This window comes from Rhineura floridana, chromosome 6 (assembly GCF_030035675.1).
Source record: "Rhineura floridana isolate rRhiFlo1 chromosome 6, rRhiFlo1.hap2, whole genome shotgun sequence".
Classification (NCBI taxonomy): Eukaryota; Metazoa; Chordata; class Lepidosauria; order Squamata; family Rhineuridae; genus Rhineura; species Rhineura floridana.
The window spans coordinates 123,210,587-123,225,506 of NC_084485.1; the positions used below are offsets into that span (position 1 = coordinate 123,210,587).

At 41.4% G+C, this 14,920-nt stretch overlaps 1 protein-coding gene across 6 annotated transcripts in view; it reads left to right on the forward strand.

The window, feature by feature from the left end:
• Positions 1–8,555, forward strand: part of PLPPR5 (phospholipid phosphatase related 5) — a 115,206-nt gene extending 106,651 nt beyond the window's left edge. For all 6 annotated transcript variants that reach the window (XM_061633700.1, XM_061633698.1, XM_061633701.1 and 3 more), the window contains one exon: positions 5,152–8,555. In XM_061633700.1, coding sequence (XP_061489684.1) covers positions 5,152–5,184 — 33 coding nt within the window. In that variant the 3' untranslated portion in view covers positions 5,185–8,555. The remainder of the gene's footprint in view (positions 1–5,151) is intronic.
• Positions 8,556–14,920: the final 6,365 nt, after the last annotated feature.

The window sequence follows — 14,920 nt, forward strand, 5'->3', positions numbered from 1 at the left end:
TACCATATCAATTTACACAATTTGTGTATTATCCTGCATTTCAGCTGCACTTGATTCCCAGAGCAGTTCATGGCAATTACAATCCATACATTTAAATACAGTACAAAATGCTGATTGGGATGGGGTGGGGTCTGATTCTCAGGTGGATTTGGATCTAGACACAATTGAAGGGGCAAAAAGTATTCCACAGGCAGGGGGCTGGGTGGGTGTGTTGTTTCTGTTTGTTTGGGTTTGTACACTAGTATTGCTACAACAGGCAGACAAATCAAGACCCTCAGCAATTTTCAAGTGGTCTGTGCAAAAAAAAAAAAAAAGTTTGGGAACCACTGAGTTAAAAGTCAAATGAACTCCCTCCACATTATGTGCTTCACTTGCAGTGCTAGCTAGATGAAAGAAATTTGAAAATAGCCTAGTGCAATTTTATTTGTATAATTGTTGTGCGTGTTGCAGAATCAAGGCATTGATAATGATCAAGAGGAGCCGTTCCAGCAGAACTCTTTTAAAGCACGCCTCTTTAGGCTTTTCTCCTGGATAATAGGAGTGGACCAATTTGAACATCTTCATATAAGGCAATAAACGTATGTGCGCAAACAAGCGCACTGGTGTGTTTAAAGTGTGCTCTCGCAAGGCCGACATGTTAGCCTTCAGTGCAGGCTAAGGATTTTGGGCGAAATGGACTTTTGTGAAGTTGCTTTTGTATTCTATGCTTAGTTTCCTTTTGCTGTAATCGGGGAGAAAAATGATTACAGGAGTCATTTGTTGAGGAGATGTGCATTTTTCAAAATTTGCAGTTCAGTGCCAGCATGTTCCATAAGCTGCTAAGAGAGTGTTTTGTGCTGTGAAATATCAGACCTAGAATACAAGATATGGCATAATTGATATGCCAATTGTAAATATTTAAAATAGGTTGCGTCCTCATTTTTTCAAAATATACTTTATATGACCATGATACTCCTTACAATATTATTTAAAAGAATAAAAATAATAAACATGTAGCATAATGCTAAATACACTGATATTTTTTTTCCAGAAACCTGCACTTAAGGTTCAGCCTTTGCATTCTGCTTTCCTAACGGGGGTGATTCACTACCTGTTTTTAGTGGTTTGATCCTTTTTGGTTTTCATGTTATGTCAATTTTACTGGATCACCTCCAATGATGTTTTGGTAGAAAATAATCATTACAGTGCATGCTGTGTCTTTAATCTTTTCTGTTACTACTACCACTTACTGCCTATGATGATTAGAACAGAACACTCATGTAGTGCTCTATAGAAAGCCAAAGAGAAGGTTGAGTCGAACTAATTGTGAGCACTGACGGGTAGAAACAAAACATTGCATTTTGGAGCTCAAGCGTACATGCTGTTTTCTTGCATGGCATTTCAGTTTCTCTGCTGTTCCTGTGTGAATGGATCTCAAGGATTTGCTAAAGATTGTGTGTGGTTAGAAAACTCCAGCAAAATAATTTGTCAATGAGCGGTTTGCCACCTTGCAACTGAGACACCAGATGCAGCCAGAGACAAGACAGAGGTGGCTTTTCATATCCATCCCTTCCATGATCAAAGGCCTGCTCTAGAATGTGTTTCACCAAGTATTGTTTTAAAGAGCATAGCTCATAATAACTAGACATGGGAGGCATTTCTAAATAATCATGAGTGATTATTTGAAGGATCAACAATGCTGCGTTAGGGGGTGGCAGCGGCGACAGTGTGTTTGCCCAGACAAGAATGGGGCATACACACAGCAGGGCTCCTTCACCACCAGCCCAGAGTTCCCCTGACCTCACTGTCATCCCATTCCAGTGAAAACAGCAGCCGCCACTGGGAAAACACTGCTGCCCTCCCCCCCATGTCACTGCTGCAAAGGCTTCTTCAAATACATGAAGGACTGTCCCATACAAAAAGGCAAAGACTTGATCTCTGCTGCCCCAGATGCTAGGAATAGATGTGATAGTCTTAAGTTATAGGAGGGTAGATTTCTGTTTAGTATTAGAAGAAGTGTCTTCATAGTACGAGTAGCTCAGTGGAACCATTCACCTTGCAGGGTGGGTGGGATCTCCCTCCCTGGAGGTCTTCAAGCGGAGGGTAGACAGAGAGTTGGAGTAAATGGCCTACAAGGTCACTTCCAACTCTATGATTGTGTGAGACTTTAAATGGCTGGGCTTCCTGTTGCTTTATAGTGAAATGTGTACATCTGCCACCCCTGGCTTAGGAGTCAGGATATACATATTACCCCAGCATGGCTATAGAGATGGAATACAACTCCATGGGTGTTATGTTTGTCTAGGCCGCATCATGACTAATGTCGTAGTTAACCCCCTGCATTCTTCAGAGGCAAAGTCCAGCTCCCTGTTTTTCTCAATGAGGAACGCAGTAGCTCTTGTTAAAGGCCAAGCTGAGGAAACAGATAGCCACACCAAAGTGTGGGCTTTCCAGTTTAAGTTCTTCAAGTTCAATAGCCTGAGTTGGAAGATAGAGGACCTGGAGTCTGAACATGGCAGGCAGGTTGCACTTTCCTGTTGATGATGCAAAAGGAGACATCAATGCTAATAGAACATATATGAAACCTGGCCAATCCTTGACTGTCATACTGCCTCTCGGTTAGAGTGTCAAATCTTAGCCAAACCTGTTCTTTCTGCTCCTGAAGAAGACTCTGAAGAGTAAGTATATATTGTTGATGGTGGCTGAGTCCCATCTTCAGGACTTAAGATGTCTAGAACCTCAACCATACATTCCAAATCAAATCCAGGTAGAGGCAGCAGGCTCATGGCCCTCCAAGTATAACTGTATGCACTTTACATGCACAATCAGGACCCCTGCACAATTTGGGATCTGATCTTATATATAGGTGCATGTGGCTAGAACCCTGTTCTGTCCCACTTTTCCCCTCCACATGTACAGCTGTTGTGATTTAGAAGGTCCTGGGAGTTAATTCATGTCCTGGAGACCCAGACCAAAATCAGAGAAAGTTAGTCACAGTAAAGTCCCATTTTAATTAATGGGACATAAATTAGTCACAGCTAACATATCTTATTGACTTCATTGGGACTTAAGCACCTTGGCAAAGTATGCCCTGTATGCTTGATCTAGATCTTTTTTCTTTTTTGTTGGCATCAGCTTTTATGGTTAAAACCCAAATGACATAGGTATCTTGAATGTCACAATTTGCCACAGAGTACTGGGCTGTAAAAACAATACCACACAAATCCGTGACTATGGGTCTCCATCAACTAATATGCCAGTACTGTCAGAATTAAAATTCTGTTTTTAAAAGATTGCGGTTTGAGTTTCATATACAAACCTTTTATAATTTTTGCAAATGCTCACAAACAACAGGGAACTATCCTGTGGAAAGAACCAGAGTAAAGAGCAGCTCAAATAAAAGGGGACATTTCACTGATTGAAAAAGAAGTGTTTTTAATATGTACTGTCAATTAGCAAATGCCATTTTCATTTAACATTTTGCTACTTCATTCTGTCCCATATGGCTCTCTGAGAGTAATTAATCTTTTAAAAATAAGAAGAAAAGGAAGAAATGCAGCATTAAAATTGTATTAACAGCAAAACACAATCACTGATCTGCTATCAGATTCTGTAGCATTTGTTCCCTGGAATTTAAATCTTAATTACTAAAAGGTAGCAATAGAATTACACCTAAGTTATGCAATATTCAGATTGTATAGTGTAACAAGAGAGCCAGTGTGGCATAGTGGTTAGAGTGCTGGACTATGACCTGGGAGACCAGGGTTCGAATCCCCACACAGCCATGAAGCTCACTGGGTGACCTTGGGCCAGTCACTGCCTCTCAGCCTCAGAGGGAGGCAATGGTGAACCCCCTCTGAATAGCGCTTACCATGAAAACCCTATTCGTATGGTCGCCATAAGTCAGAATCGACTTGAAGGCAGACCATTTCCATTTTTCCATAGTGTAACAAAACATAAGTTAAAGTCACAATAATGTAGAATTGAGGGTGGAACTAAATGTTGTGATACGAAGAGGAAACATGAAGTTCTCGGCCCCATGTTTTCCTTGTAAGGAAAATGGGTGGGGGGTATTTCTGTTCTGCTCTGTGGTGTAGCAAGGCAAAGCCCAACCAGGGTATAAGACAAGGGAGGCAAGGCTTAGGCTGGATACAAACGGACACTGTGAGGAACACAAAGCTCTGAAGTTATACCAGCAAGAAACAAGCTGAAACTGAGCCCTTATATAATGGTAGCAACAAGTGCAGCATGGTTGTTAGCACCACCTGTGCAGCAAGATGCTGCATTCCTTAAAGGGGCCCAACATTCTCCAGTAATCTCCTACTGCAATGGAGTGGAGGATCCTCAAGTCCTCCTGGGTCTTATCAGAGCTTGGAAAAGTTACTTTTTTTGAACTACAACTCCCATCAGCCCAATCCAGTGGCCATGCTGGCTGGGGCTGATGGGAGTTGTAGTTTAAAAAAGTAACTTTTCCAAGCTCTGGATCTTACACAGTAGAGTCCTCTGAGTTAGAGGATGGCAGTGCCACATCCTCAGGCTAGGGGTGAGGTGAGGCCCCAGCCCTGGCAGCTCATCTGATAACAGCACTTCCACGGCTGACCTGGCATGTCCTTGCCCTTACGTTCTGAGTCCTTGCCTATATCACCTGATGAAGAGGAATCTGACTCCTGAGCCCTGATAATTTCCAAGGGAGAATTGTTGGGTAGGAGGATAGTGCTTAACCCTTTCCCTGCCTGGTGATTCAGCCATGTAAATGAGCCCTGAGCTGGTTTTATTGCATTTTTCCTCAGCCAGCCTCCAAACCTAGAAGTCAGTCTGAATAGAGGAAGAACAACCCGTGGGGAGGGAGGGAGTTGCAGGGGAGAATTGCTGAATGTGGGAGGGATAAGCATCTCACAGTCATTCCCCCTTAAAATGCCCCCTGAGCTTCTCATATTCCATTGTGTCGGCAAACGTAGCTTTGCTCTAGAATGGGTGGAGGCTTTTGTGAAGTATTTTAGATTTCCTGCAGGAAAATGTGGTTGCAACACCAAAATATGGCAAATTTCTGAAAGCATGGGGATGTCCCCAAAATGATAGGGTAGGTGAGGAAAACAAATAGCATCATTTTGGCAGTTGTAGACTTCTAACTTTTCTCTCTCTCTCCCCCCCCCTTTTTTTAAATCCTTGTAGAACCACATCACGGCCTTTGCAGAAGTCACATGATGTTGAAACGGATGTCTATTCGCTACATTGGACGTCATCTCTTTTCACAATTCACTCATAATAACTGAAACATTTTTTAATAGAAAAGAAAATCAAACTTTTATCTGGTTTTACAACCTGATTAGCAGCACTAAAATTTACATCAGCCTATGAAGAATATGCCAGAAATGTCAAAAAGTTAAGAATATTTTCTAACAGAAAGCATTGCACCATTTAGGGACTGAGGGCATGGGGGGTATTAGAAAAGTGTGAATCTGCCCACATTACATAAATAGATCATTTCCCCTTGCTGGGGATATTGTTTTTTTACCTAGTCATGCAAGTATCCAACGGCACACCATTATGTCTGGTTTTTCATTATTATTTTTTTAAATTTAGCATGACACTTGTTCCCATTCAAACAGATTCCAGAGTATACACATTTTTTAAAGAATTAACATCCAGTACTAAAATGCTGTTTGCACTTTGTATTATGCTGTATTTCACATATCACATTTATATCTTAAGACTGGTGCTTCTGCTTTTGAAGAAAAATGCCAATTTTTACTGTAATAAGTATATTGTATCATAATTTTAAAACACGTTAATTTATTTGGATATTTTCCTGACTTCATGTGGTTGAATAGTTGATTTTGTAGTTCTTGAATGTCTACAATGTACCCTGTAATTAGGATTAGAAATGAGAACATTTAGGCATTGGGATATCCTATTATTTTAGCGATTAACAATCTCTTACTGAAGGTTAATGGCTCTGTTCTTAGGCCCAGCATATTTTTTTCATTCATAACATAAAAGTAAAATGATTGCTGTTCATTGATAGTACTTGAAGGTTAATGTGACATAGCCAAAGGCCTGTTCTTCAAAACTGATCTCAGAGCCTTTGATCTGGCATCAAGAGGGAGCAGTACACAGGATCTGTTTGGCTCCCAGCCCAAGGGGACCTCACATCCTTTTTCTCTGTTTTTGAGATCTGACCTCATACTTTGTGCTGAAGCAGTTGTCAGTGAGATTTCCCCTTCAACACTAGAGAGTTAAGCTTTACAGGGCAAGGAGAAGGTTGGCCAACATAGGGTCTCAGCAGCGGTCGATAGAGTGGGCAAGAGTTCCTAACACTGGCACATTCTTGCTGGAGCAAGGGGTTTCCCTGTACTTTTTACCAGTAGGTGGACTAGAACTGCCTTTGTTTGCCTCACACAGACTGCCATGACCCTAATAGTACCAAATCAGTGTAAATGGTCTGTAAGGACCGAATGGTCATTTTAATACCTAATGAAACCATGTTCTATTGTAGCAGTCTCCTTTCTCTCAGTCTGACTTCCTTACATCTCCTCTCTTCCCTTTTCCAAAAAACGAAGGCTCTACTACTTGAGTCAGGTTGTAGCCCTATTGTACTACAGGAGTAGAAAGACCAGTGCTCTGGAGCACTAATTCCCATTTTTACTGGAGGGGCCTCAGTAAAAGCTGAATTTGGTCAGAAAAGGACTCACCACTTAGCCCCAAAGCCATCCTTGTTGATTTGTAGAACTCTCTAGCCTAGTTAGCTGTATTGTTGACTCCATCCCACAGTGTGAAGAGCACCATTCTAGAGTGCTTAAGCCACTCTTGAAAATGGGGTTTAGGCTCCCAAATAAAAGGTCTTTCTACATTGCCTTTCAAACACCATAGCAACCAAAGTCAAACTAGGCTATATTACATTCTGTATATGCCAGGAGGTTTCACATTTGAATTTCTCTAGTCTGGAATGCTACAGGTGGTGGTGGGTGGGTACTCCTTTTTTTTAAGGACTCATGAAAAATGGTCTTGAAAATGATAAGAAGTTTAACCAAAGTACTATCAACCTTCCAATTATTTATTGTATATCTCAGGAAATTATTCAGATATGCCAGGAAAGTATGTGACAAGAGAATAGGGGGATACACAAGAGAAGGTGGGAAATGGGCCTAGTGAACAATTTTGCACATATTCCTATTTTTTTTAATGCCACAAAGGAACATAAAATCCAAGCCATCTTCATATCATGTGCTCAAAACCATGTGCTCTTCGCTCCTGCTGAAGTGAAATTTGTACAGTAATAGTACCGGCGAAAGTCCAAGGAAAATGGCCCCTTCTTTGATATTCCCATGTAATTTATGCTTTGCTCTGTTTCGCAATAGGAGATAAAACTGCAACATAAATATTGTATGGCTCATGTACACATGTCAAACATTTAATCAGATGAATGTGGCACTTTTTTTTTAATTCCTATGGCCATTTTACAATCTTCAGCACAGCAGGTTAAATGCTGTTCTGACCAATGGAAGACCCAAGCTATATGATAATCAGAATTACATGGCTTAGACTTTTTTCTAGATTTTATTTTTACACACTGTGGATTGGTGGGGGCAGTTGTGCTGTTCAATATTCCCTCTTGTGTTTTGTCATTTTTAAAACGAACCCTTCCTGAATATCTCATACTAGCATGCCATACGAAGAAAGGCTATAACATAATCTCTAACATGCTAGTTTCCTGAGTGCAGGATGGGTCATTGTTGATCTCATTTTATGTGATCTCCCAACTTGCAGTGTGAACTAATGAAGTCCTGCAAGCACTTGTAACGTGTGGTTCTGCTGATCATGTAGCTTGACTTGAAGTGCATTATATTTCTTTCAGGGATTGAATACACCCATCCAGCCCATACAATTGATGGGAATGACCATGCAGCTTAAATAACCAATTTAGCTGTTATGGGAGCATTCTAAGAGAAAAGACATATCTTCTCTAGGTATGATACAATTCCTACACTTCCGGTTGTGTGAGTTTGGGATCAGAGGCGGCTGATATATGGATGTTTCCCAAAGATTATATCATACTATGGACCCTTTAAAAAAAGAAGAAAAGCATATTTCTGATAGTGCTTATAAGAAGAATCGAGCCCTTAACTATGAAAGTGTAATGTGTGTCACAAGCGTCGTTTCTTAGAGGATCAGTTATGTTTGATAAATCATAGCATATCCCATATGCTCACCATGCTTGGTATGTTTATGTTTCTTGGTCTAGCTGTTTAGGACCCACCTTATGTAAAAATGTTCACAATGAGGATTTCAGGGAAATCCTTGGTTGGTCATTGCAGTACAGCAATTCTGCAGATTTTATATCTGATTCATAAGTTCAGGAAGAGACTCTTTTATGTTAAAAGAAAGACTATTCTTTTTCAGCATATTGTCTTATGTAAATCAGCATGTAACTGAGTCTGTCTCTCAGGATTTATAAACAGCCTAGTATTTGGGTTAAATTGATCATGTTATCTTTGTGAATCAGCAGTAACAGGGTGGGAAAGAGACACTGCTGTGTACTGTATTTTTAAATAAAGTAATTTTTTTCAAGCATATAAGTATTTTTCTTAGACAAACCCTTGAGGGACTCATGGACTTGTCAGGCTGTGTGTATGTAAGACGTAATGAATAAATGCTGGCGTTTATCATGGAAAACAATGCAATGATCTATTATGGTAAAAAAAATGGACACTATATGTCTAGAGGGCTGTGTTGTGCTTGAGTCACAAAGTATGAAGGCCTGCTCTTGAAAATTCTCTTTGGACACTGTCTGATTATGGTATACATCAGGGATGGGGACGCTGTGGCACTCTAGATGTTGATGGACTGCATCTCCCATCATTCTGGACCTTTGGCCATCACACTGGCTGGGGCTAATCGGGAGTTGAGTCCAACAGCATCTAGAGGGCCACAGGTTCTCAATCTCTCACATAGAATCTTTGTATTGATTTACTGATTTATACCCCACCTTTCCATCAGATGATACTAAAGGTGGCTTACAAGCGTCAGTTAATAATAAAACCCAACAGCCCTTAGTCCTCTGGCAGACTGGTGGAGCCAGAGCATGTTTTCCTTCATCTCTGTAGTCCCAGGGCAACTGGCAGATGAAGCCAAGGTTTCTTTCTGGGAAGTGAGGAAGGGGAGACAGCGCCTTTCTCTGGCCGATGGATGGCCTACCTCTTGTCATCTTAGATTCTTCATCTTCTGAAAAGCCCATTACCTTATTTAAGGCATTTCAATTTCTCTCTCATAGATCAGGCCTTTACAACCTCTGAGACTTCTAGGGTAAATTAGCCTTGTATTGAAATGCTGATAATTTGTTATACTGAACTGTATGTAATGTATTGACTATATCTTACTTATTGTATTTTATCATATTTTACTGTAAGCCGCCTAGAGTGGCCATTGGCCAGATAGGCGGCCTATAAATTAAAGTTTATTATTATTATTTATTATCATTTTTCAACATTGAGAGATCCATTTTCCCCACCTAATTTGGTTTTTTGCGTAGTGGTCATTATCCAGAGGTACATGGAAGAGCACATGTAGCAGAGCTTTTCCATGAATTTCCCTTTGTAAATTGTCCTGCTGAACTTTCCAAGCTGTTTTTAATACTGCCTCCTTGTTGGTTCAGGGGCTGCTGAAACTCCCATTCTACTATATTGTGTATGATCCAGCCAAGATTGAGCATTTTGAAGACCCATTTATTTCAACGAGAGAGGTAACATACAGTGCAAGTTCCATGGGTTCATTTCCCAGGGAAATGAATGAATCACAAATAATTCACTTTCCCATTTAAGTCATTAGGAAATATCTAACTTTTACATGGATCATGCCCATTTCTGTGATGTATTATTTGTTAGAAGTGTGACAATGCCAACTCCCATTTGGACGTCTTTGCATGGGGAGAGAGAGAGAAAGATAATCTTCCTAGCTGGCTGGGCTTCCACTGACCTGTGCCCATCTTTTCTGTCTGCCTTCCTTCCGTTATAAACTGATAGGAAGCTATTCACACCTTCGACTCACCTTCCTGTTTCTCTCTTCTCTGCAGACCACTGGAGGAGAAGCAGCCATGTTCTCTTTGTCTCCTCTCTCTCTAGCATGAGGGCAATGTCCAAGCATGGCCATTGCACCCTCCAACTTAGTTAGCTAGAAAGAAGTAGCACCTTTCCTATTCAGTGTGGATTTCTATTAATAAAGTAGTATTTTCATATTTTAAAACCAAGTCTGAGTGATTTAAAACAAGGTAACAGCTCGCTTTCTCAGGTAAAATCACACCCATGCAGCACAGAGCGCTGAGCAAGCTACACTAAGATAAACTCTGCTAATTTACTACAACTCTTAATTGGTATACCAGCTATTAGAGCCATTGTTATCTTTGCACCAGATTTAGGTGTGCAAGATGCTTTACAATTCTAGGTTGTGCAAGATATATTGATTTAACCTTTTCCTTAATAACAAACGACTTGTCAAAATGATCTTGTAAGCTCATATGCGATTCTGTTCCCATTGTGTATTATATCACTGATCAATTTGCCTTGCTTTCTGGTTAATAGTTTAGCAATGAGGGGAAGTGGCTTGCTGGGTGGGTCAGAGCCGCTGTGCTAGCTTCCTGGCAGCTTGGTGGCTGTTGTTTCTCAGAAGGAGGGGCAAGGTGGTGGGGAGGCTGGCGCAGTGCAAACACTGACAGAAGCACCCAATTGGCTCCACCACTGCGTTTGCAACACACCAACCTCCCCACTACCTTGCCCCTCTCCCTCATGGGGAGGGAATCGCAGTAGCGGCTCCAGCCCACCTGGAGAGCTGCTTCTGGTCACTAGATGTTCAGTGATGGGAAGGCAGGAGAGCAATGGCACCCTGGTCTCCTACTGGGTGGGATATAAATCTAATAAATAAATAAACCCACTGACCACTACTGCTTCATTCATTAACTGAGGTTCTTTGGATCTACCTGCCATCTGAAGTTAGGTGGTTGGTCAGAGAGGAGGACTCTTTCAGTCATTGAATCCCACTTATGTAGGACCCTCCCCAGGGAGGATTACCTGGCACTAACTTGATGATGACACTAAGCTGTAATATAAATTCACTGATGTTTTCATCAGTTTTGCTCAGCTTTTATGCCAGATGTTTATCTTGATTTCCCCAACCCGGTCCTCTCCAGATGTTTTGTATTACAACCCCCATCAGCCCCAATGGGAATTGTAGTCCAAAATTTATGGAAGGCACCAGTGTAGGGACGGCTGCTGTGCTCTGCTCTGTTGTTTCTTTATATGTGGATTTATATTTTATACTATATCTCCTATATTTGCCTAAGCATGTAATCACAGCAGAGGGCAGGCCTCATCTCAGTGGAAACATGGAGGGGAAGGAGCAAAGCAGGGACATGGCCCCGAACTATATCTGTGCATAATCTAACACTATCGAGATCCTCTCCTGCTCGGGTGAAGCGGTAAGGACAGAGAGGAACAGTGAAAGGAAAAAAAGTGATAGCTTGAAACAACAGGAGTGATCTGAATAGATTGGGAAGGAAGGAATGCTGAGGACTGAATTGTTTTTAAAAACTGTTTTAATAAGGAGAAATAACAGAGATGGGTACAACATGGAAGCTAACACCAAAAAGCTAACACAGGTGCAACAGAGCCTTTCCTAACTCCCTTGCTGCTGCTTTCAAACCTCTCCCATTGTTTAAAACTAACACTTCTCCCCCTCTCATGTCCCTCCATTCCTGCTTTACTCAAACCTCTCCCATGGTTTAAAATCAACATCTTTTTCCTCAGTGTTTCTCCATCCCTGCATTGTTCAAAACTCTCCTGTTGTTTAAAATGGGGTGTGTGTGCACAGGAAACTGCAGAATAGGAGGGAGAGGAGGCATGGAAATGGGTGGTCTGTGTGCAAGAGGAAGTTGTGAAAAGGAGAGAAGAAAAGGGTCAAAATGAAAACAGGTACAGAACGGGCTGAAGAATAGTGGTGGCTTCATAATAGGGCAGAAGGTGAAAAGGTGCTTAGTAGTTACAATGTGTGGGAGGAAGAAGATGGGAAGGTTACCATGCAGGTGGTCTATGTGTAATGGAGAATTTACAGAAAAGGAGAGGGAGGAGGAGCCATGGACATCGGGGTGAAGATAAAATGGGTGCAAAGTGAGGCTGCAGAATAGAAGAGAGAAGTGGCTTCAGAAATGTGGTTGGGAAGGTGAAAAGAGAGCTTAGTAGTTGCATGGTGGGAAGGGGAAGCTCTAGGGGTTATCATGGCAGGAAGGGGGTTGGCAATTGAAGCAAGCAGGGGTACAGCCCCTAGTATATTATATAAGTGTTATTGAATGCTGTCCTACTGTCATACTCAATATAGGCCCATTGAAATCTAACTTGTCCAGTGGATGTACTCTGAGTAAATCAGATATTAGCCATTATCTTTATTGGATGTCACTCTGATAATTGTTGCCGGTGACCTAAAAATATTTTAAATTAAGTTAAATTAGAGATCAACAAGGGTGCACACTAATATTGCAGGGAATTTTCTCCACCATTCTTGTTTTTTCATGAAGGAATGAATTTGTGAAGTCTGAGGAACCAGTGTGGTGTAGTGATTAAAGTGTTGAGCTAGGACCAGGGTTCAAACCCCAACTGAGCCATGAATTTCACTGGTTGACTTTGGACTAATCACTGTCTCTCAGACATACTTCACAGGGTTGTTGTGGGGATAAAATGAGGAAGGCATGTATGTCACCTTGAGCTCCTTGGAGAGAAGATAGGATAGAAATAAAATAAATGTGGAAGAATCTCAAGTTATCTCTGACGAGTTCCTCCATCGGCAATGTTTGAAATGTGAATTTATGACAAGACATACGGAGATACCAGCTGGGTGCACATCCATACTGATGTCCTTAGACGTATTCTATGGCATTTTTGCAATTATGAAACACATAAGGCATATGGAGGCAGCAGCTGGGCTTGCATCTCTTCAGCTTTTACAAATGCTCCTTTTAGAAATATATATTAAAGGGTGGGGATAATGTCACTTATTTTCCACTGCAAATTTCATGGCTATTTGCAGTTTCTTTTTCATTCTAATGTGCTTTACAGGGAGCAGTTGAAGGCCATTTCCACATAATTTTCCACATTTGTACCAGCAGGGAGCCTTGCAGATTATTTAACAGCATTATGTATATATATTTCCACCGCCCAAAATCCTCCTATATGCTATGCTAAATGCAGGTGTGATCATATATGCTCTCCTGCTTTAGCATAACCTATTCAGTAAAAGCGGGGTGAAAGACAAGCAAGCATCTGTAGTGGAGCAAAAGGCAAAGAAGAAAGAAGGGGGAGAGACAAATCAAAGCTGCTGAGCAGAGCTGCAGAAATTTACATTAATTTTTCCAAGTCACAAAAAGTATTGCTTTACAGATTGATCTATTCAATAAGGCTGTCGTCTTCTCCTCCCTTTTTGGCCTTTTTTAATTTGTATTCCTTTTTTCCAAATACTGTGCCGAGCTGTTTGCAGCAGGTTCTGAATACAAATTACATAAGGCATCAAGTGTTTAAGATGCATCATCATGAAACCTCTTAGGAGGTCCTCGGCTGGGCAACTCGTTAACGCCAGAATGGCAGGATGTGTCAGCTGGACACGGGCCTCCCAATGGTGGTGGTGCTGGCTGGGGACTGTTCTCTTCTTTGAATGGCTAGCACTTTTCTCAGTCCCAAGACTGAGGGGAAAATGGATTGCCAGAACCGTATTAGCAGCCGTAACAGATATTGGTGCACTGGTGTCATCATGTGCCTTGAGTTCTACTCCTTTTAGGGGCCAGTGATCACAGTTCTACAGACTACATAGGCACTGAGGTTATAGGCACACACTTTGACAAGAACCATTACCTCTAAACTTAGTTTGTTTATATCTTGCATGGCCGAAAGGTGTGCTTAGTTTGTATTAGAAAGCAGGATTTTAGTGTTGCAGCTCCAACCCTCTGGAATCAATTACCAGCTGAAATTAGACAGGAGCCTAGAACCATGATGTTTAGGTGCCTACTGAAGAATTTTTTGTATCAGAAGGCTTTCCTGAAGTGTGACCCGCCTCATCCCAAAAAGGATATTATAGAGTTGGAAAAGGTTCAGAAGAGGGCAACCAGAATGATCAAGGGGATGGAGCGACTCCCTTACGAGGAAAGGTTGCAGCATTTGGGGCTTTTTAGTTTAGAGAAAAGGCGGGTCAGAGGAGACATGATAGAAGTGTATAAAATTATGCATGGCATTGAGAAAGTGGATAGAGAAAAGTTCTCCCTCTCTCATAATACTAGAACTCATGGACATTCAAAGAAGCTGAATGTTGGAAGATTCAGGACAGACAAAAGGAAGTACTTCTTTACTCAGCGCATAGTTAAACTATGGAATTTGCTCCCACAAGATGCAGTAATGGCCACCAGCTTGGACGGCTTTAAAATAAGATTAGACAAATTCATGGAGGACAGGGCTATCAATGGCTACTAGCCGTGATGGCTGTGCTCTGCCACCCTAGTCAGAGGAAGCATGCTTCTGAAAACCAGTTGCCGGAAGCCTCAGGAGGGGAGAGTGTTCTTGCACTCGGGTCCTGCTTGCGGGCTTCCCCCAGGCACCTGGTTGGCCACTGTGAGAACAGGATGCTGGACTAGATGGGCCACTGGCCTGATCCAGCAGGCTCTTCTTATGTTCTTATGTTCTTATTGATGGAATATTAACTATACAATTGTAGTAATGTTTTTTTTTTACTTTTTAGAATCTGTATTTAAAATAACAATACTAATATCCCACCTGTTCTCCAAAGGGCTCATGGTTCTACATGAAAGGGTTCTTTTCTGTATTTATTTGGGGAGAAAGATACACATTCTGAGGAGGTGCTGTCTGAACTATTAAAAAGAGAAATTTCAATCAGGTTGTGTTTCTTGGAGAAATCA